At 34.1% G+C, this 21125-nt stretch overlaps 1 protein-coding gene across 1 annotated transcript in view; it reads right to left on the reverse strand.

The window, feature by feature from the left end:
- LOC126884593 (peroxidase-like) overlaps positions 1-21125 on the reverse strand; it is a 70406-nt gene that overhangs the window by 18482 nt on the left and 30799 nt on the right. The window contains exons 5-6 of the mRNA XM_050650590.1: positions 9325-9670; positions 5170-5326 (exon numbers count right to left, since the gene is read on the reverse strand). Coding sequence (XP_050506547.1) covers positions 5170-5326; positions 9325-9670 — 503 coding nt within the window. The remainder of the gene's footprint in view (positions 1-5169; positions 5327-9324; positions 9671-21125) is intronic.

The raw sequence follows: 21125 nt of genomic DNA on the forward strand, positions 1-21125 counted from the left end.
AGTTTGAACTGGCTTTCTAAAAATTCATCACAATTTATCTTTTCAACCCGAGACGGAACAAGACGGGAAAAATCTATCCCAGTTTTTAAACTGGGAGGAGTAATTCAAATTTACCGAGCTGTAATGCTTGTTTGTAATTGGTCCTACCGCAGGCAAGTTTACTTCACTAACTTATTAGTCAAGGCATTGAAGGATTGAAGTGTCGATCTTTTTGCAGTAAGACGGATTTTAATGCGGATCGGTGCGTTGGATTCATGGGAATATCAGGAAATTTTGTGAACTAATGTAATGAATAAGAAATCTCAAATTGCATTTGTGCATAAAACAATACATTTCAAAAATGCATTTCGGTAAATAGTGGGAAAAATTGACTCAATTTTCTTATTCCGGGGTTTTTGGGGTCGCTGAAAACGAATATGAGGTTGACGAGAGTGTGCAAAGTACCTGGTGCCTGTATCGGGTGTAATAAACGTCTTCCTCTGGAGTATTATGGTAATTTGTTAAATAATTGGCCCAAACTTGTAACTCGGGGGCTTTTTGGGGTCGCTGAAAATGAATATGAGGTTGGCGAGAGTGTGCAAAGTACCTGGTGCCTGCAGCGGGTGTAATAAACGTCTTCCTCTGGAGTATTATGGCAATTTATCATATAATTTGATTTAATTTATCATATAAACTCGTTACGCGGGGGTTTTTGGGGTAATCTATTTTCTTCGATGTAACATAAATTTTTATTATTATAATATATTAATGGTTAAAAACTTAATTATACAAAATTTATCGTAATTTATTATTAAAGTTCATTTTCTTCATCATTATAGTCTTCTTCATCATTATTGCCTTTATCTCTCGAGTCCAATGCAATATTTGTGCAATCAGAGCCTGCACAATTTTTGCAGGCTAAATTACAAACTAACCCATGCTTCCTGCACCCGCATGAGTTTCCGCAGTCTGACTTACAACTACAGAAGATTAAATTTAAAATGTTTGGAGGACCAGGTGGCTGAGTTATTCTAACTGGAATTAATACAATATTTTGTAATTCCCATCCCCAATCGGTTGGGTTCATGTTACTGTCCTCTCCATGCAGCCAAATTTGTGTTTGTAAATATACCCTTTTTAAATGCTCGGTAAATGCATCAACACTGCCGTGCTTAGCAAAAACGCCGTATCTGCAGAGACATCACATTCGAGTAAAATCGATTTTAGTTTAAGAATTCGTATACATTTACATAGGATACGGCATAAGACGCGGTGTGTTTAATGTGTTTTCCCTTAACTTACGTCATTTTTAGTAAGCAAATAAGATACATATGCACATTTGGGTTAGAGTAAAAGTAAAAATTTAATTTTTTCAGATTTTTGCAGATACGGCGTTTTTGCTAAGCACGGCAGAACATATGAAAGAACTTTTTCAATGGCAATCTTTTTATTTTTGGCAATAGCCATTAAGTACATTCTATATCTAGTAATATTCTCTCAAGGTAAAACCACATCATCCACTTGCGCCTTATGAATCTGGTTTAAATGATATGAAACTAGAATTTAGTCGTTGCGATATTTATTTTCAGTGACCTCAAAAATCTCCGGACCTCCGAGTAACAAGTTTGGGCTAACTATTTAACAAATTACCATAATAGTCCAGAGAAAGACATTTATTACACCTGCTGCAGGCACCAGGTAGTTTGCACAGCGACCCCAAAAACCCCCGAGTAATGAGTTTAAGCCAATTATATGATAAATTGCCACAATACTCCAGAGAAGGACGTTTATTACACCCGATGCAAGCACCAGGTAGTTTGCACTCTCTCGCCGACCTCATATTCGTTTTCGGCGACCCCAAAAACCCTCGACTAAGAAAATTGAGTAAATTTTTCCCACTGTTTACCGAAATGCATTTTTGAAATGCATTTTTCTTATGCACAACTGCAATTTGAGATTTCTTATTCATTACATTAGTTCACAAAATTTCCTGACATTCTCGCGAATCCAACGCACCAAACTGCATTAAAATCCGTCCTACTGCGCCAAAAATCGACAGTAGGGCATTTTTTTGTGCTTCAATGCCTCGACTATATAAAATTTTGATACTCTCGACTTTTAAATTTCTTAGGTTAATTAATTTAAATCGGCGATTTTGTGTGTGTTTTTTATTTGAAAATTTTTTAAACTTTCAGTTATTTCTTTAATTTTTAGACTTTTAATCTGCATTTATATAAAAAAACTGTTGCTTTTAGAACTCTTCAGCGAATTGTTACTAGTCTTATAAGTTGTCGGATATTGATTACTGGATTACCGTCGACATGGTCAACCAAAAAATAAGATGAATCTGGTGATTTTTACAGTGACGTTATTTCGTGTAAATCTATTTTTGAGTTTATTTTCCTAGTCAGGCCCGGCCCCAGGGGTGGCCGAACTGGGCGGCTGCCCAGGGCGGCAAATTTAGGGGCGGCAAATGTATGGGCGGCAAATTTTAGAGGACAGTCGATTTTTGCAATTGAAGAAATAATAAATTATGTTTGCAATATTATATAAAATCAATATTATGAACAAGAGCGGCAAAAATGCAACTGTAAAAACGAGAATTAAATAAGTGAAACAATAACAATTGCAAGGTTCATTCGACGGGAAATCGACAACACCGCCTTCTTCTTCATCGCATAAGAATAGTGGGATCAGAACTACCCCTTATCTCACCACACCCCCCTCCCAGGATTGTTTTTAGGATTCAAACAAAGGTTCAGTTGCAGTAACACCGACTAATAACTGATATTTGTTGACTCGCTCTTTTTGTAGCCTGTTACCAAATTTCCATAGATCATAGATGTGCCGTTCACAATTTTATTGTGTGTTTGTATTTCGTTTACTTGTATATGCTTGTAGGTATTTTACTGTGTTTAGTATTTAAATCAATTTAGATCAATTGAATCGTTTATTTGAAAAACAACACATGTCCATTTTTCGCAAATTCAACTTTATGTATTCTTCTCATAGAATAGTAGTTTCTTTATCCATCTGACACATTCAATTGTGTATAAATCTCAGATGTCCGAAGTAAACTACATAGAACATTTGGATAGTTGTATAAAAACAACTGATGTCTGGTAAATTCTTCTTGATTTCCAAAATTTTAATTTTTGGACAAGTATTGAGTATTGTTTTTCAAATAAACGCTTCAATATAATTGTTGTACAGCGTAGTTTCCGTACGTACCGGTGTGTGCCAGGATAGCATTCAGTGTTTAGTGTTATTAAGAATAATTGGGTAAGTGCAATAATGGATGGTAGGAAATGTCTTTCTGGCAGTCAATACAGGAAAAAGAGAGCAGATTGAACCAAATGAGCTTAAAATTTCCATAGGTAACTTTCTAAAACCGTTACACACTGATGCTTACAATATTGCTCAATCTAGCCAACATAAAGCTACTACCGCAGTCACTGCGACAGTTGGTGTAACTAGCAATTAAACAAGAATCGGTTAAAACCATGGACGAAGAAACACGGAACATTTTAAATTCAGAAACTTGTCATTGGACATTCAGACTTATATCAATAATACAGTTCTTAGCACAACAGCGTCTTCCATTGAGGGACGATTCTGATAAACTGTTTCATCACAACAATGGTAATGTTGAGCTCTTTGGAAAATTTGATTATAAGAACACATTAGGAGAACAACGAATGGTAGTAACAAACAGCATCACTACTTGGGAAAACGTATTCAAAACGAAATTATTTAACTCCTACATGACCAAATCAAAAAAAAAATTTTTAATTTTTTTAAAGGCAACAAAGTATTATAGCATAATTTTAGATTGTACATCTGTTATTTCTTAGGTGGAACAAATGACTATTGTTGAAGGTACGTTTTGTCGATTTAATGTTCACAAAGTGTTAAAATTACAGAACATTTTCTTGGATTTGTGCCTGTACCAGAAACCACTGGCTTGGGACTTGCAGAAGTTATTTTTCAAAAACTGAGTGAGCTGGGAATGCCTTTGGAAGATATGAGATTACAAGAATATGATAATGGGGTAAACATGAAAGCGAAGAATTTCGGAGTTCAAAACAGAATTTTGAAAATAAATCCTAGAGCATTTTTTGTCCCAGGTTCTAGCCATTTAGGTACTCAACTTAGTCGTGAACGATGCTGCTAAAGCCTCACAGTTTGCAGTTTCTTTCTTTTCCTTAGTGACAAAAATTTACAACTTTTTCTCAGCATCTATTTATCGTTGGGCTATACTGAAAAATCATATTTCTAGTCTAACATTAAAACCTTTGTCCGAACTGAAACTAGATGAGAAAGTAGAAATGATGCAATTACTTCCATCAGATACCAAATTAAAGAAATCTGCGATGCTCTTGTAGAGATCACTGTCAATAAAAACAACGATAAAATTGTTGCTCATGTGGCAAGCTGTTTGGCAAATCAAATCCGTGATTTTACTTTTCTTTGCTCTGTGGTAATATGGCAGGGCATTTTACTTCACATCAACGTAGTCAACAAAAGACAAAATCACTGCAGAGTACTGACATGGGAGTGTATCAAGCTGTCAGTGTATTAAAAAAAAAACGGAAATCCATTCTAAGTCTCTCAGAAGCTACCATCAAAGTTAGAAATTGATAACCCAAAAATCGGAGACACAGTAATAGCAAAAAAAGAGGAAAGTGAAAAAACTATTTTGCCATGAGGCTGAAGATGAAATTATGGACCTAGATCCAGAGACACAATATAAAGTTGACTTCTATTTAAAAATTATAGACACAACTGTTAATTTATTAAGTGATAGATTTCAGCAAATTAAGAGCCATGGTGAAATGTTTGAGATTTTGTGTATATCAAGGACGGGGGGCGGCGTTCTCCGATCTTGCCCAGGGCGGCAAAATCCTTAGGGCCGGGCCTGTTCCTAGTTCAAATCTTTTCTTTAATTTATTTGTCATTATTAGATATCTAAAGAAATTACGCTTACTTTTTTGGCTATTATTTGCAAAATTAAATACTAAATGCAACATTTATTTACCATTTTTAATAAAATTTGTTATACAAACAATGACACTGATATTACAAAAATCACTAAAATTGTCATATTTCGCCACTACTCACGCTAGAATCGTTACAGGGTACCCCCACCATAGTCACGCACAGAGCGAATACGAAAAAATTAACACTTACGACAGAATCCACTGCACCACCCACAGCGTTAATATGTGCACCATTAAAACCATAAATAGCTTTATCTAAATTATTGTTCTCTTCCAGAAATGAAGGACGATTCAAGTAATCCGACAAGCTTAATACACCATGAACTTCCAGATTATCTGTCATCAACCTAAATTTTAAAAGTAGTTGTGTACTGTACATACATAAGTAGGAAATTTAATTGTAAAATTTGTAGTTACGAAATAACGACTAATATTTTTTCTAAAAGTCGTATTAGTGCAGTCACTGAAGGTTTTCACCTCCGATTTCGTTGAACCTCCATCGATTTTCATGAAAATTGGTGAGCAGTTAGAGGATACCTCAAGGAACAAAGGTGACATTATACCAACTTGCGCTTTTACCCTGGGGGTGGATGCCACCCCTTTGCTGGGGTGAAAATTATTTTATTAAAAATAATACCGTAAATCGATAGAGAAACAAATTCTAAGCAAAATTTGTTATATTAAGTTATTAACATAAATCAAGAGCTTTTGAGTTATTAAAGATCAAAGATTTTATTTTTTCGTAAAAAAATGCATGTTTTAAAGCGGTTTTTCACGTATAACTAAAAAACTATTAGCTTTTTCAAAAAAGTTATTATTACTAAAATTGAAGACAATAAAAAATTTAATACACTATTCGCTCAAGGTACTAAACTAATTTTAATTCAAAGTGAGTTATGGGTAAATGAATGTTTATTTTTTTCGATGAGTACTCAAATCTAAGTATTCAAGCTTAAATAACGGGAAAACGATGCATTTTATAAAATATACCTGCTAAAAACCTATCAAAGTACTTTAGAATACCTAATAAATGAGCTCCAGAAGAAGTTAATAGCATCAAAATTAAGCAAGTTATGATGAAACTAAGAGAACCCTTTCGATTTTTTAGGAAACAGTGGAAATTAAAACATACACCATTTCCACAAACTTTAAAATTTATAGTAATCCTTACAAACATTTCTTTGTATTAGTATAAGTAATGATTTTAACAATTTTCACCGGTTTAGAATGCATATTTTTGAAAAAAAGATATGATTTAAAAAAATCAGAATTTTTAAAATTTTCGTTATTTTCATTTTCTTTTGATAATAACTATAAAAATATTCAATATATGTAAAAATGGTATATAACCAAATTTTAGTTTTTTCGATATCAAATATTAGACTTTTCTTAGTATTTCTGTAGGGTGAAAAATAACCGAGATAGAAACGTGTAAATCTTAAATTTTTCTGCGAGAACCATGTAACCGTGGGCGTTTAATCTTTGATTTTTAAAAAAGTAAGGGGTGTAAAAGATTAAATTCAACGCGTTTAATAGCCTTTGGAATTACCTTTCAAACTGTTTTTAGGTGAACCTGACATCTTAAAGATTGGCGGAGTTATAAAAAAAACGATAACATTTTTTGGAAAAATTTTTAAAAGACAAAATTTGAAAAATTTTTGGAGCATAAATTTTAATGCTATTAACTTGTTCGGTATCTAATTTGATATGTTTATATTTCTAACTACTTTCACAAATGTTTAATCAATTTATGTTATAAAATGAATCATTTTCCCGTAATTTAAACTTGATTACTTAGATTAGGGCGAGAAAAAAATATGCATTCAATTACCTCTAAGTCACTTTTTGTTAATATTAAAAGGTTTTTTTAGTAAGGAGTTCATTTAATTTTTTTATTAGCTTCAATTTTGATAATAACTTTTTTGTAAAAACTTATGGTTTTTGAGATATCTATGAAAAATCGGTTAAAAACGAGCATTTTTCTTCCGAAAAATTAAAATTTTTGATCTTTAATAACTCAAAAAGTTTTGATTTATTTTAATAACTTTATATACCAAATTTTGCTTAGAATTTGTCCCCCTATCTAATTATGAGGTTATTTTTAATAAAATAATTTTCACCCCGAGAAGTCTTGGGATGGCATCCAGCCCCAGGGTAAAAGCGCAAGTTCGCACCAATGTCACCTTTGTTCCTTGAGACATCCCCTAACAACTCACCAATTTTCATGCAAATCGATGGAGGTTCGACGAAATCCGAGGTAATAGCTCATATCCACCTTCAGTGACTTCACTATATGCTCTAAAAGCATAAGCATAGGGCCATGTAAATCTTATGGAACCTTGGAGCTCAGTGTTTGCCGGTTTTATATTTTGAAGAAGATTACATGAAATATGATTTGTAACAGTTGATAAATACTTTTAGGTCACAGTATGACGGTTATATTGTCGATGATACATATTGCAAAACAGAACAATGTTAAATTGATACGACTAGCTCCATATCACTGTGAATTGAACCCAATTGAACAGGTACGGTCTTAATTAAATAGATATATAGCACGAAACTTTAAAGAGGCTGAAGCGAGTAACTTAATCCTTGAAGGTTATAATTAAATTACTCTAGAAAAGTGGAGTAACTACGTAAATCACGTGATTAAAGTGGAACAAAGTATGTGGAAAATCGATAATTTAACGGAAGAAAAAACCAGTTGGAACACAATATTTTAAGTTTAGTATACTGTATAATACTGTATAATACTTGCATACTTTCGAATAATTGGTTTGTTGTACACCTTCATTCCTATATTAAAGCAGATAAGTTACAAAAGTAATGTTGAGATTATAGTAGACCTTTTAGAAAATACTAACTTTATTATTTACTTTATTGTATCCATATTTTCCAACGCTAGAAAATGTGAAGAACATAGATTAATTAGTTTGATGAGCCATGTACTTAAAGTACTCCTTACTATCATTCACTCGCGCATGTACACCAAATTAGAAGAACAGCTGAGTGAAGTTCAATTTGGATTCACAGCAGGACTCGGAACGAGGAAAGCAGTTTTCAGCTGGCAAGTTCTAATACAGAGAGACAGGGATGTCAACTGCGATGTGTATGCATGTTTCATAGATTTTGAGAAGGCATTTGATAAAGTCCCACATGGAAAACTGATCGATATCCTAAAAACATCAGGACTCGATGGTAAGGATATAAGACTCGTCTCAAACTTATATCTCCAACAAAAAGCAACAGTTCGATTCGAAAATGAACTGCCCGAAATCTTCACAGTCGAAAAAGGAGTCAGACAGGGTTGTATACTGTCAACGGCATTATTTAACATATACTCTGGAAACATTTTTAGAGAGACCTTGGACGAATCAGAAGATGGTATTGCAATAAATGGACAACTTATAAATAATATTAGATATGCAGACGACAGAGTATTGCTGGCAGATAGTGCGCAGGGGCTCCAAAGGATCATGAATAATGTTGTAGAAGCATGTAACAAATACGGCCTAAAAATAAACTGTAAGAAGACAAAAATAATGATCATTAGTAAAAACACCAACATAAATGCCCAAATTACAGTAAACAATACACCCCTAGAGAGGGTACAGAAAATATGCTATCTGGGCTGCAACATTAAGGATACTTGGGATCATAGCTACGAAATAAAAACTCGTATTGAAAAAGCCAGAAGCTCTTTTAATAGTCTTAGGAAGATTCTGTGCAACTACGTCTTTAGTGTCCTCCTATACGGAGTTGAAAGCTGGAGCCTGACAGAAGATGCTATTAAACGGTTAGAGGCGTTTGGAATGTGGTGCTACCGGCGTATGTTGAGAGTCTCATATATACACCACACAACTAATATACTATTCTCCAGAGGCTAAGAAAAGACAAAGAAATAATTAACACCGTAAAGAACAGAAAATTGGCTTACTTAGCCACATTATGCGTAATGAAAAATACCGACTGCTACAGTTGATTCTACAAGGCAAGATTGAGGGCAGGAGAGGCCCTGGACGTAGACGTATATCCTGGCTGGCCAATCTTAGGAAGTGGACTGGTCTAATGTCAACTGATCTGTTTAGAGCTGCCGTAAATAGAATAAGATGGGTCAATGTGGTCGCCAACATCTTCAGAAGATAGGCACTTTTAGAAGAAGAAGATCTATATTTTGGTACATCTTATCCAGGACAGAAATTTAGAAATTTTTGTGTGATTCCTAAATATTAAAAAAACCATCTGTAGTGACAAGATAAAAATAATGAGCAATAAGGTGAAGAATCTGTTTCTACTAGCTTGTACTGGAATCAAAAAACGTTCTGAATATTATTATACTTACAGTACCCTTCCTCTGGCCATTGTATGCAAACCTTTCATAGCACCATGAGAGAACTCGATAGTCAAATCAGGTCTACAATTTGGATCATAATCATTGGAACACGCACTATATGGATTTATTAATCCAGCGTCTATCATATTTTGTTTTCCCAAAATTAGAGGTAATACGTCATAAAACATAATGCGCTGGTATACGGCAATATGAATTCGTTTAGCTTCTTGGTAGATTTTTTCATCATCCCAACATTTATTCATAGTTCTAAGAATACAAGCAATTTTGTTATGCTCTCTTGCAGCTACTGTTAAATAAGTTGTAAAATCTGGCAGTCTGTTACCATTGGGGTCCGCTAAAAACCAAACAATATGAATACAACGCTAAATATTTTTAAAAGATAATATACAGGGTTGCGAAAAAGTCTGGCAACACGTTATTTTCTTAGAAACCGTTAGAACGATTTTTATAGATTTTGGTGAGTAAGGGTCTTTTAATGGGGCCAATATTATAGTGGTAATTACATTGTTTCTTCCGCGTTTTTCTGGAAATCTAATGAACTTTCCTATTTCAAATGGAACACCTATATATTTTTTAAGTTTTGGTATCGCTAAGGGATACTGATTATTTTTCATAGAATATTTTCTATACTTAAATGCCATAATTTCGGAGATTTTATAAATGCTACATTTATAAAAAAAATTTAAAAAATCAATCAATCAATTTTAAAAATCAATTTTTTCGGCCCGGTTAGACATTAGTTTAGGTTTTTTTGGATAATCGGGAACAAAAAAGGTCTGTTTCATTTTTCTCTAAAATTAATCGTTTTAACCAATTTAAAACTAAGAAAAAAAAACAAAAAATGACTATTTTCAAGGTTCAAAAACACAAGTAACAAAAATAATTTTTAATATTACAAAGTACCTTATTCAAGATAAAACCTTTTTCTATCAGATACCTATAAGAATTATTGGCACGCTTTATTCTAAAATATTGTTTTTTTTTTAATTATTAATGAAGCGCATATGAAAGAACGGGTGATGGGCTGCATTAACAAAAACTAATATTTTAAAATAAAATAAGGCCAAATTGCTTATCGGTAACTGATATAATAAGGATTGAACTTGAACTTATGCACCTAGTAGTTTCAAAAATAATATTTTTAATTGTGTTTTTGAACCTAGAAAATCGTCATTTTTCGATTTATTTCATTTTTAATGTTTTCATATTTAAATTGTTTCTAACTAGGAAGCGATTAATTTTAGAAGAAAATTACACAAGACTTCTTTGTTCACAATAATCCAAGTAACCTAAAATAATGTCTAACCCGGTCAAAAAATAAATTTTTATAAATTGTTTATAAAAAATGTAGTAACAGCTCCGAAATTATGGCATTTAGGTAGGAGGGAATACCATACGAAAAATAATCAGTATCCCTTAGGAATTCCAAAACGCAAAAAATATACAGGGTGTTCCATTTGTTCCATACAGTGTTTCCAGTTTATTACATTTCCAGAAAAATGGAATATTTTACAACATTATACCATACCACTATAATATCGGCCGCATTAAAAGACCCTCACTCACCAAAATCCATAAAAATCGTTCCAGCGATTTCCGAGAAATTACCGTGTTGCCAGACTTTTTCGTAACCCTGTATGCATATTTTTGTATTATTTTTTTGCTAACTTGTCTCTATTCGCATATAATAGTACATTCTTTTACGGTTCTTTGGTATTTGTCAAAGATAAATCCCAAAATGTATAAACTGACTAATTTTAAGCAACTATTATTTTATATGTTCATTTTTCAACAAAATATCCACGTTTTCAGACGGTTTTTCGCAAATAACTCAAAACGTAAGCATTTTGTCAAAAAAAATATTCTTAGCAAAACTATAACCTATAAAAAAGTGAAAAAAACGGTGTATTTAGGTCTCTATACCTAGCAAAAGCAGAGTTATAGCGAATGAAAAATAGGTTCATATTCGAAAAATTCCAAATAGAATAATTCAATGGGAAATATTCAAATAATCAAGCATTCTTGGGGAAAACACTTTATAACTTTTTCTGTTTTTATAAAAAAAAAATTCTAGCATCAAATGTAAGCAAGTTACGCTTAAAATAAAGTTGGTCTCTTTTGTTTTGGCAAAAAAAATCAGGAAGATCACCCCCCAATTAGCAACTTAAATGATATTAATATTTACCGCTTTACAAGTTACTTTACTTATGTTGTGTTTATATGATCTGTAAGTTTCATCGATTCAAAGTGCTTATTTTTGAAAAAATTTTGGTTTTAAAGTAAAATTTTTAAAAATTTTAATTTTGAAAAAAATGCTTTTTTCTTTAGAATATCTTAAAAATTGTTAGAGATACCAAAACCTTAAACAATAAAAAAGTCGGCTTAACTTTTCTGAATATTCTGTATATTTTTGTTTTTCTGTAAGACAAAAATTGGTTAAGATTCGGTGTTTCCAAATTTGCATACACTCGTGATGACTCGTTCAAGCCCTTTAAACTACAGCTTTTTTCAAAAATAAGGACTTTGAACCAATGAAACTTACAGATCATATGATCAATACATACGCGAGTAAAAAACTTGTGAAGTGGTAACAATTAAGTTCATTTTAAATGCTAATTAGGGGGTGATTTTCCAGATTTCTTACAAAAAAAAGGGACCAACTTTATTTTGAGCGTAACTTGTTTACGTTTGGTGCTAAAAAATTAAAGAAAAAAACAAAAATAAGAATTTTTTAAACATTTTAAAAAAGGTAAAATGAGCTTTTCCCAAAAAGGTGCTTGGTTTTTTGGTTATGGCGCGTTAAAATATTCGATTTGGAATTTGACGAATATGAACCTATTTTTCATTAGGTATAACTCTGCTTCTACTAGTTAAAGTGACCTAATATATTATTGTGGATCAATCTATCAATCAAAGATAGAATAAACATTTTATTTTTTTATATAACGTGGACCCATAAATTTGATACACCCTTTATATTGATTTGTAAATGTTTATTAGAAGTTAGCTTCCAACGCAAAATGGTTTCTCCTTAATGAATTTTTCCAAGAAGAATTAAAAACATTTTTGTAAATAAAAAGTGAAGTGAAAGTTATTTATGGTTATAATTTTAAACCGATTGTTTATTACGGAAAAGGTAAAACCACAGGTAGATGTAATTATTAATTTTTAGAAAAATAGAGGTAAAGAGAATTGGAATTTTAAATATGTTTGTTGAATGACAGAAATATTTAGATAATTTCCGAAAAGTCATTAGTTTTGAGTAGAAGTATTGTTTGAAAGAATTACTGGGTTTTTCGATTGAAACAGGGAGGTGGAGAGAGAAATGTTTCTGATTGGCTTGGAAATTTGGAATGGGGAAAGTTTTGTTTGAGTGTTGAGATAGTTTTGGAAAGAGGAATTCATTGTGTTACCGATATCCCAAAGGGGCAGTCAAAAATTTTCGTGAGTAGTTCAGCAGCAATTACTAGTGTTTTGTTTTGATAGTGGGAGTAGCAGAAAAGTGGTACGAGAGACAAATCAAATCGAGAAGAATTACCTCTTTGATTATGTACAGTCCAAGAGAGTAAGTTACAAGAATTATCATTATAAAATTTATTTGTGACACCAAGAAAAAAAGATACTTGGGTCTCAGGAGATTATTGTTGAGAGAAAGAAAATATAGAGTTTTGTAGTTTATTGAACGAGTACTGGCAAAAAAGAGGCCTGGCTTGTGTTTTGGAGAAGTAGTTGCTGGTATCCTGCTGGATTTTTTGCTAAGAACGGAGAGGGCTTTGATTGGTAGAATAACATATTCAACAAGGAGGAGCTGTTTGGGTCAAGAGGAGACATCATTGTGTGTGAATCAAAAAGGTCAGTCAATAACCTATGTGATATTTTTTTTAAAGCAGAAGTTGAATTTTTTACGTAAAAGCATATGCATTTTAAGAATCCAACATTTTAAAAATTTAATAGGAAGAATAAGTAATTTGTGAATACCAAATTTGTTTGTTTAGCTTGTTTATTAATAGTATCAAGAACAAAGCGATAAATATTTGTTTGAATTAGATTAATTTATATGGTAAAATTTCTTTTGGACCGTTATACCCACAGGATTTAATTAATAAATTTACAGAGCATTGCTTTTGATAATAAAGGTATTTGTATGTGTTTATTTAGGATTTTCTATTTATTTCCTTTTCCTATTTTATCTCGATAAGGATCAACTAAGAGATACTAGTCCAGAGAAATAAGATTTTTCTCGTGACACATCCCCCTCCAGGCCGAAACCAAATTTTTTGAGTAGTATGGACATCTATATTATTAACCTATATGTTTCCTGCAGCCGATTTTGATGATATACATAGTTATAAACAAATGAAGATCAAAAAACGCTAAATTTTCGTTTTTTCGTATATTACCAAAATGTTAAGCACTTTAAACAAATTTGAGTGTAAGAAACTCATAAATCGTATATAAAACTTCAATATGGCGTTCGCTGAATATGTCCATCCCTATTGGTTGCTTAGAAAATTGCAAAATAAATCATAAATTTTGAGTTTTTAAAAATATTCATAACTTATGTAAAAATTAACTTAGAACCTTCTTATTACACGGAATGCTGATACTTCTTGTACTTAAATTATATTTTAAATTTCAAAGCAATTGGTAAAATAGTTTAAAAGTTATTTAATTTGTTTATCCCAAATTCATTTTTTTGCAACACTACAAGTCAGAAAATTATGAGGCTACAGTCATACTTCGGACAGTTTATGAAAGAAGAACATTTATACTATTACCATTATTAAAAATAAATGACAAAAAATAATTTTAAACAGTGTAAAATTATTTTGAAAAAACATGTCGATTTTTTGCTTACTTATAAACAATTAGAATAACTTCTTAACCGTTACCTGTAGAAAAATTATTTTTTCATATTTAGAAAGACTGAATTTTTATACACATTTAGAAAGAAAACAACTGTCCTAGAACAATTAGTGACAAAGTTAGCCCCCCCATTTATTCAATTCACATGTTTTTGCAAAATAATTTTGCAATATTTATAATTATTTTTTATAATTTTTTTTTAATTAAATTAATACTGTAAATTTCCTTCTTCCATAAACTATCCAAAGTATTACTGTAGCTTCATCATTTTCTGACTTACAGTGTTGCAAAAAAATAAATTTGGGATAAACAAATTAAATAACTTTTAAACTATTTGACCAATTTCTTCGAAATTTAGGGTATGAATTAAGCACCATAAGTCTCAGCATTCCGTGCAATAAGAAGGTTCTAAGTTAATTTTTACATAAGTTATAAATATTTATATAAACTCAAAATTTACGATTTATTTTGCAATTTTCTAAGCAACCAATAAGGATAGACATATTAAGCAAACGACATATTGATGTTTTTTATACCGTTTATGAGTTTCTTACTCTCAAATTTGTTTAAAATGACTATTTTCTTAGTAATAGACGAAAAAAGCGAAAATTTACCGTTTTTTGATCTTCATTTGTTTATAACTATGTATATCATCGAAATCGGCTGCAGGAAATATATAGGTTATTATTATAGATGTCCATATTACTCAAAAAATTTGGTTTCGGCCTGGAGGGGGTTGTGTCACCAACAGGCTATTTTTTTTCCTTATTTCTCTGAACTATACTGAAACCACGAGAGAAGATAGGTATAACATAAGATAATTTAGACATTTTTTTATATTATAAAGAGGCACCCTGAGATTCTTTCTTAATTTTTATGTATGATTTGCGTTAATTAAATAATTGATCAAGTAAATAATAATTAATACAAAAGTAATAGAAAGCAGATCATAACAATATACACCATGTTTTTCACTTCTTTACTTATTATACTTTTGATTAGAATTTTTTTTAGACCAAATATTAACTTTTTGAGTTATTTGCGAAAAACCGTCTGAAAACGTGGTCATTTTGTAGAAAAATTAACATACTCACTCGCAAATAACTCGAAAAGTATTAATTTATACATTAAAAACATTATAGAACAAAAGCGTGGTCCTTACTAAGAAAACTCGGTAGTAGCAGACACTCAACTAGAGACAAAGTACCAATAGTTCCCAACAGAGTGGCCTCCCACATTGTAGCAAACTCAAGGGCACCTAGAGATCGTGACCACACCACCAAAGTAAAACAAGAACTAAAAATACTAAAGTCTGCATGCCCGCCTACTTCTGAATACTCTGAAGAGTTTACTCCAGAAGAAATTACCTCAGCAATATCAGAAATTAAGTCTGGAAAGGCACCCGGCTCCGATAAAATACGTCCAGAATTTTTACTCCATTGTGGCAAATATGCTAGAAAATGGCTGGCTGATTTCTACACAGACATATTAAAATCAGGAGAAATCCCCCATTCTCTTAAAAAGGCCTCCATTATAGCCATATTGAAACCAGGGAAAGCAAATAATCAACCCCAAAACTACCGACCGATTGCACTGCTGAGCTGTGTCTATAAAGTGTTGGAACGCTTAATCCACAACAGAATTAGTAACAACATATTTGGGGTGATACCTATTGAGCAAGCAGGGTTCAGACCTAACCGCAGCTGCACAGATCAGACCCTATCCCTAACAACACATATTGAAGCAGGTTTTCAAAGAAAGCAAAAAACATCAGTTGCTTTCATTGACCTATCAGCTGCATACGACACCGTCTGGAGACAAGGACTAATCTGCAAACTGATCCGTGCCATCCCATGCCAAAAGGTAACCAAACTCATTGATAGCATGCTCACCGACAGACCTTTTCACGTCACAATAGGCAACTTAAGAAGTGTCCAAATGAAGCTCAGTAATGGACTGCCACAGGGATCTGTTTTGGCACCCTTACTCTTTAATTTATACATCGCGGACCTACCTTGGACAACTTCGTAGAAATTTGGCTACGCTGACGTTGGGGCCATTGCAGCAAAACATAATAACATGAATGTTACAGAAACAATACTGACGGATGACCTTGCTGTTATGGGTGAATATTTTCGCAAATGGAGGCTACGGCCCAATGCAACGAAAACTGAAGTGTGCTGTTTCCATCTGAATAATGCCCAAGCCAACAAAAAACTCTCCGTTTACTTTGAAAACAGACTACTCACTCATAACTCAACACCAAAATATCTTGGAGTGACTCTTGACAGAACCTTAAGTTTTAAGGAACACCTACAAAGAACGGCAGAAAAACTGAAGACGCGAAATAATATAATCCAAAAGCTATGTGGCACCACATGGGGGTCCTCAGCCTCCGTACTCAGATCATCCGCTCTCGGACTCGTATACTCGGCGGCTGAATATGCTTCGCCGGTATGGCTCAACAGCAAACACACGAAGATCATTGACACCCAATTAAACCAGACAATGCGAATGATCTTAGGTACAATTCGACCAACACCGAACTATTGGCTTCCCATTCTGAGTCACATTCCACCGCCAAAACTAAGAAGAAGTCATTCTCTTCTTAGAGAATATCGAAAAATCGAGGCTAACCATCAACTACCCATCCACCATGATAAACTTAATATCGAAATGAACAGACTGCGCTCCAGATATCCCCCATTGTTAAGGGCCACCTCCCTACATCAGAAACATTTCGACCTCACCAACGCTTGGAGAAGACAATGGGAGAGCGACTCACCACAGGAATCACACCAAATGGCCTGTATCGATCAGAAACCGCCAGGCTTTGAACTGCCCCGCAATACATGGACGGCGCTGAACAGAATGAGAACAGGTACCGGTAGATGTGCTGACAGCTTGCATAGATGGGGAAAGGCCCTTGCTCCTGCGTGTGACCGTGGTGCGCAACGGCAGACCGTCCGCCACATTATTGAGGAATGCCCCCGAAGACGGTACCCTGGAGTTTTCGATGAGTTCCTGAATGCGACCGAAAATGTTTTACATTATATTAATACATTAGATGTTCGATTGTGATAATTCATGTAATGTTTTATATACTTTTTTTTAAATTATGTGTTCTTATTGTATCTATGGGATGTAAGGGATAGTGATGCGCAATGTATAGCCTCTCCTATCCAAATGTCAACCTCACCTGCCCGTGTAATGGTCTTGATACTGACCTTTCGGTGCATCCTGCCAGATATCAAACGAGGCTCTGACGTCCGAGCGATTGCCGGTATAAGCAATCCCCCCACTTACTGGCCAACGGCTTCGGGCGGATGAGCTGATAAGTGGAAGGGCACCTTTTTGTCCTGAGATTGATAAATCGGTCTCGAAGGCGGATGAACCTAACAACAACGTAACGGTCAACGGCATAAAGATGCAGAAGGCAACGGGGAACCACTGCATTAAAGACTCGGAGAGTACCCCTAGTACAATTAGCATGACTACGACAAATCATAGAAACGATATTACTGATCATGGAACTCGGATACCAAGATCCGGCAGAGAAGGACAATCACAAGACGGCAAGGCCTTCTCGGTCGCCAGCAGAAGAAATCCTTGCCAATATAGTGTAAAGATAAACCTCACGATCTGCACATGGAACGTTAAAACATTATACGAGGCAGGTAAGACTCATAATGCAATCAAGGAGATGGATAGACTATCAGTAGACATAATGGGAATAAGTGAAATGAGATGGACGAACTCTGGGCAATGTAAAATTAATGATCATCACATATATTATTCAGATAACCCTAATGGAAGACACGAAAATGGGGTAGGTATAATCTTAAATCAAGAAACTGCCAGACATGTTAAAAATTTTGTACCTATATCGGAAAGAATACTCCTCCTTCAACTTAATACCTACCCAATTACAACTAACATTATCCAGGTATATGCCCCTACAGCTGACAAACCGGACGAGATAATTGAAGCATTTTATAATGAACTATCCAACACCTTAAAATGCCTCCCCAAAAAGGATTTAACTTTGATTATGGGTGATCTAAATGCTAAGATTGGTAGGGGACAATCGGGAGAATTCATAGGGCAATTTGGACTTGGAGAAAGAAATGAGCGAGGAGACCGACTGGGTGAATTTGTGGCAGAAGAAGAGTTTGTGATTACTAACACTTACTTCAAACTCCCTTACAGAAGATTATATACATGGAAATCACCTCAAGACACTCCAGGCCGCATAGTGAGAAATCAAATAGATTACATCATGATTAATAAAAGATTCCGTAACAGCATAACATCAGTCAAGACATACCCAGGAGCTGATATCAAGTCAGACCATAACCCACTGATTGGCAAAATTAAGCTCAGGCTAAAGAAGGTTAGACGTAGTGTCAATCCAAAATTCGACATAAGGCTATTAAAAGACCAAAACACAGAACAGAGTGTAAAACGGTATATACAGAACAACTTGAATACCGTTATTCAATCGGATGTAATGGACCAGGAGATAGAAAAGTTGCATACAGTTTCACAAGACATACGTGAGAAATTCCTCAAACCACCAAAAATAAAGAAGAAATCGTGGATGACAAACGAGATTTTAGATATGATGGAAGAGAGGCGAAAGTCCAAAGATCAGGACATGTCATTATACAAAAGAATAGATAAAGATATCAAAAAAGCAATTAGAATAGCTAAGGATACACGACTAAGAGAACAGTGTGCGGAAATCCAGCAATTGCAACATAAACACGATTCATTCAATATGCACAAAAAAGTTAAAGAAGCTGCAGGCTTATACAAACCTAGAAGAGTTGGGTGTTTGGCAGATAACCAAGGCAAACCACTGTTAAGTGTGGAAGAAAAACTAGACACGTGGAAGAAATATGTGGAAGTAACTTTTGCAGATGAAAGGCAGAATACCATTGAAGACATTGAATGCCAAACAGGACCCCCGATTACCATTGAAGAAGTCACGTCAGCTATTAAAACAACTAAAGATGGTAAAGCTGTAGGGCCTGACCAGTTTTATGTAGAATTCCTAAAACTTATGGATGAACAAGGAATAAAATGGATAACAACCGTATTCAACAAAATATACGTAACTGGAAAAATACCCCAAAGCTGGTTAAAGTCGACCTTCGTAACTTTACCCAAAAAAGTAAATGCCAAAACATGTGAAGACTACAGAACAATTAGCCTAATGAGCCACTTACTCAAAACGTTTCTGAAGGTGATACATGGCAGAATATATAAAAAACGCGAACAACAGATATCATGGACGCAGTTTGGATTCCGCGATGCCTTAGGCACCCGAGAGGCACTATTCGCTGTCCAAGTGCTTATGCAAAGATGCAGGGATGTTGACTGTGAAGTGTATATTTGTTTTATCGACTACAAAAAGGCGTTTGATAGAGTAAAACATGATAAACTCATAAACATCTTGAAAGAAGCGGGAGTAGATGATAGAGACTTGAGAATCATATATAATTTGTATTACAACCAAACTGCCAATATTAAAGTGGAAGACCAATTAACAGAGGCAGTCTCCATAGATAGAGGAGTGAGGCAAGGATGCATCCTGTCCCCGGTGCTGTTTAATATATACTCTGAATGTATCTTCGAGCAAGCGCTGGGAGAACTACAGGAAGGCGTATTAGTCAACGGAGTGCGTCTGAACAACATTAGATATGCCGACGACGCTGTAGTTTTTGCAGACAGTCTAGATGGTTTGCAAAGAATAATGTCGCGCATATCAGATATAAGTAGAGAATACGGACTTGATCTCAATACGAAAAAAACAAAGTATATGGTAGTCAGTAAGCGCGAAATATTAAATACACAGCTTTTGGTTAACCAACAACTAATTGACAGGGTCGACAGCTACGCATACCTTGGTACCAACATAAACAGCCAGTGGGACCACTCAAGTGAAATAAAACAACGCATAGGAAAAGCGAGATCAGCGTTCATAATGATGAAGTCTCTTTTCAGAAGCCACGATTTACCTCTTGCTACCAAAATCTCTATCATCAGATGCTATGTATTTTCTACGTTATTATACGGAGTAGAGGCCTGGACACTTTCCGAGGCTTCTTTGAGAAAACTCGAGGCATTTGAGATGTGGTGTTACAGGCGCATTTTGAGAATTTCGTGGGTGGATCGTGTGACTAATATTGAGGTTCTACGTAGAATAGGCAAGGAATGCGAGATTATTAACATAATCAAAGAGCGCAAACTAGAATATCTTGGCCATGTTATGAGGAATGAACAGAGATATGGCTTGTTGCAACTCATTCTTCAAGGCAAGGTATTTGGAAAGAGAGGACCAGGGAGAAGAAGAATATCTTGGCTTCAAAACCTGAGAAAGTGGTTTAATACATCGACAACCGGACTATTCAGAATAGCAGCAAGCAAAGTTAGGATAGCCATGCTGGTCGCCAACATCCGGAACGGATAGGCACCTTAAGAAGAAGATTGTATCTATGCCATACGAAAATAAATAAATAAATAAATAGAACAAATGTTGCTTAGAATTAGTCATTTTATCCATTTCCGGACTTATTTCGAACATATATTTTTCAACCCCAAAAGGGGGTGAAACTGACCCCCAGGGAAAAAGCACACATCACAATATCTCTTTTTTGTTTAACTTGTTAGCTATGTGTGTGTATGTCAAATTTCATGTCAATCCAAGCGGTTCTTTAAAACTTAGAGGTTTTGCAATATTTTACCTTTAAAGAACGTACTATAACAACTGTATAATCCACTTTCTAGAATTTTAAACCAAATTCCAGGAGAACTAACTTCATTGGTTTATCCAGCTCAGGACTGGATAAAAAAGCAACATTTATGTTATATAATTACCTAGATATTATCCTCAGATTCTTAAAAAGCATTACCTCAAG

The sequence above is a fragment of the Diabrotica virgifera genome, chromosome 1, assembly GCF_917563875.1.
Source record: "Diabrotica virgifera virgifera chromosome 1, PGI_DIABVI_V3a".
Classification (NCBI taxonomy): Eukaryota; Metazoa; Arthropoda; class Insecta; order Coleoptera; family Chrysomelidae; genus Diabrotica; species Diabrotica virgifera.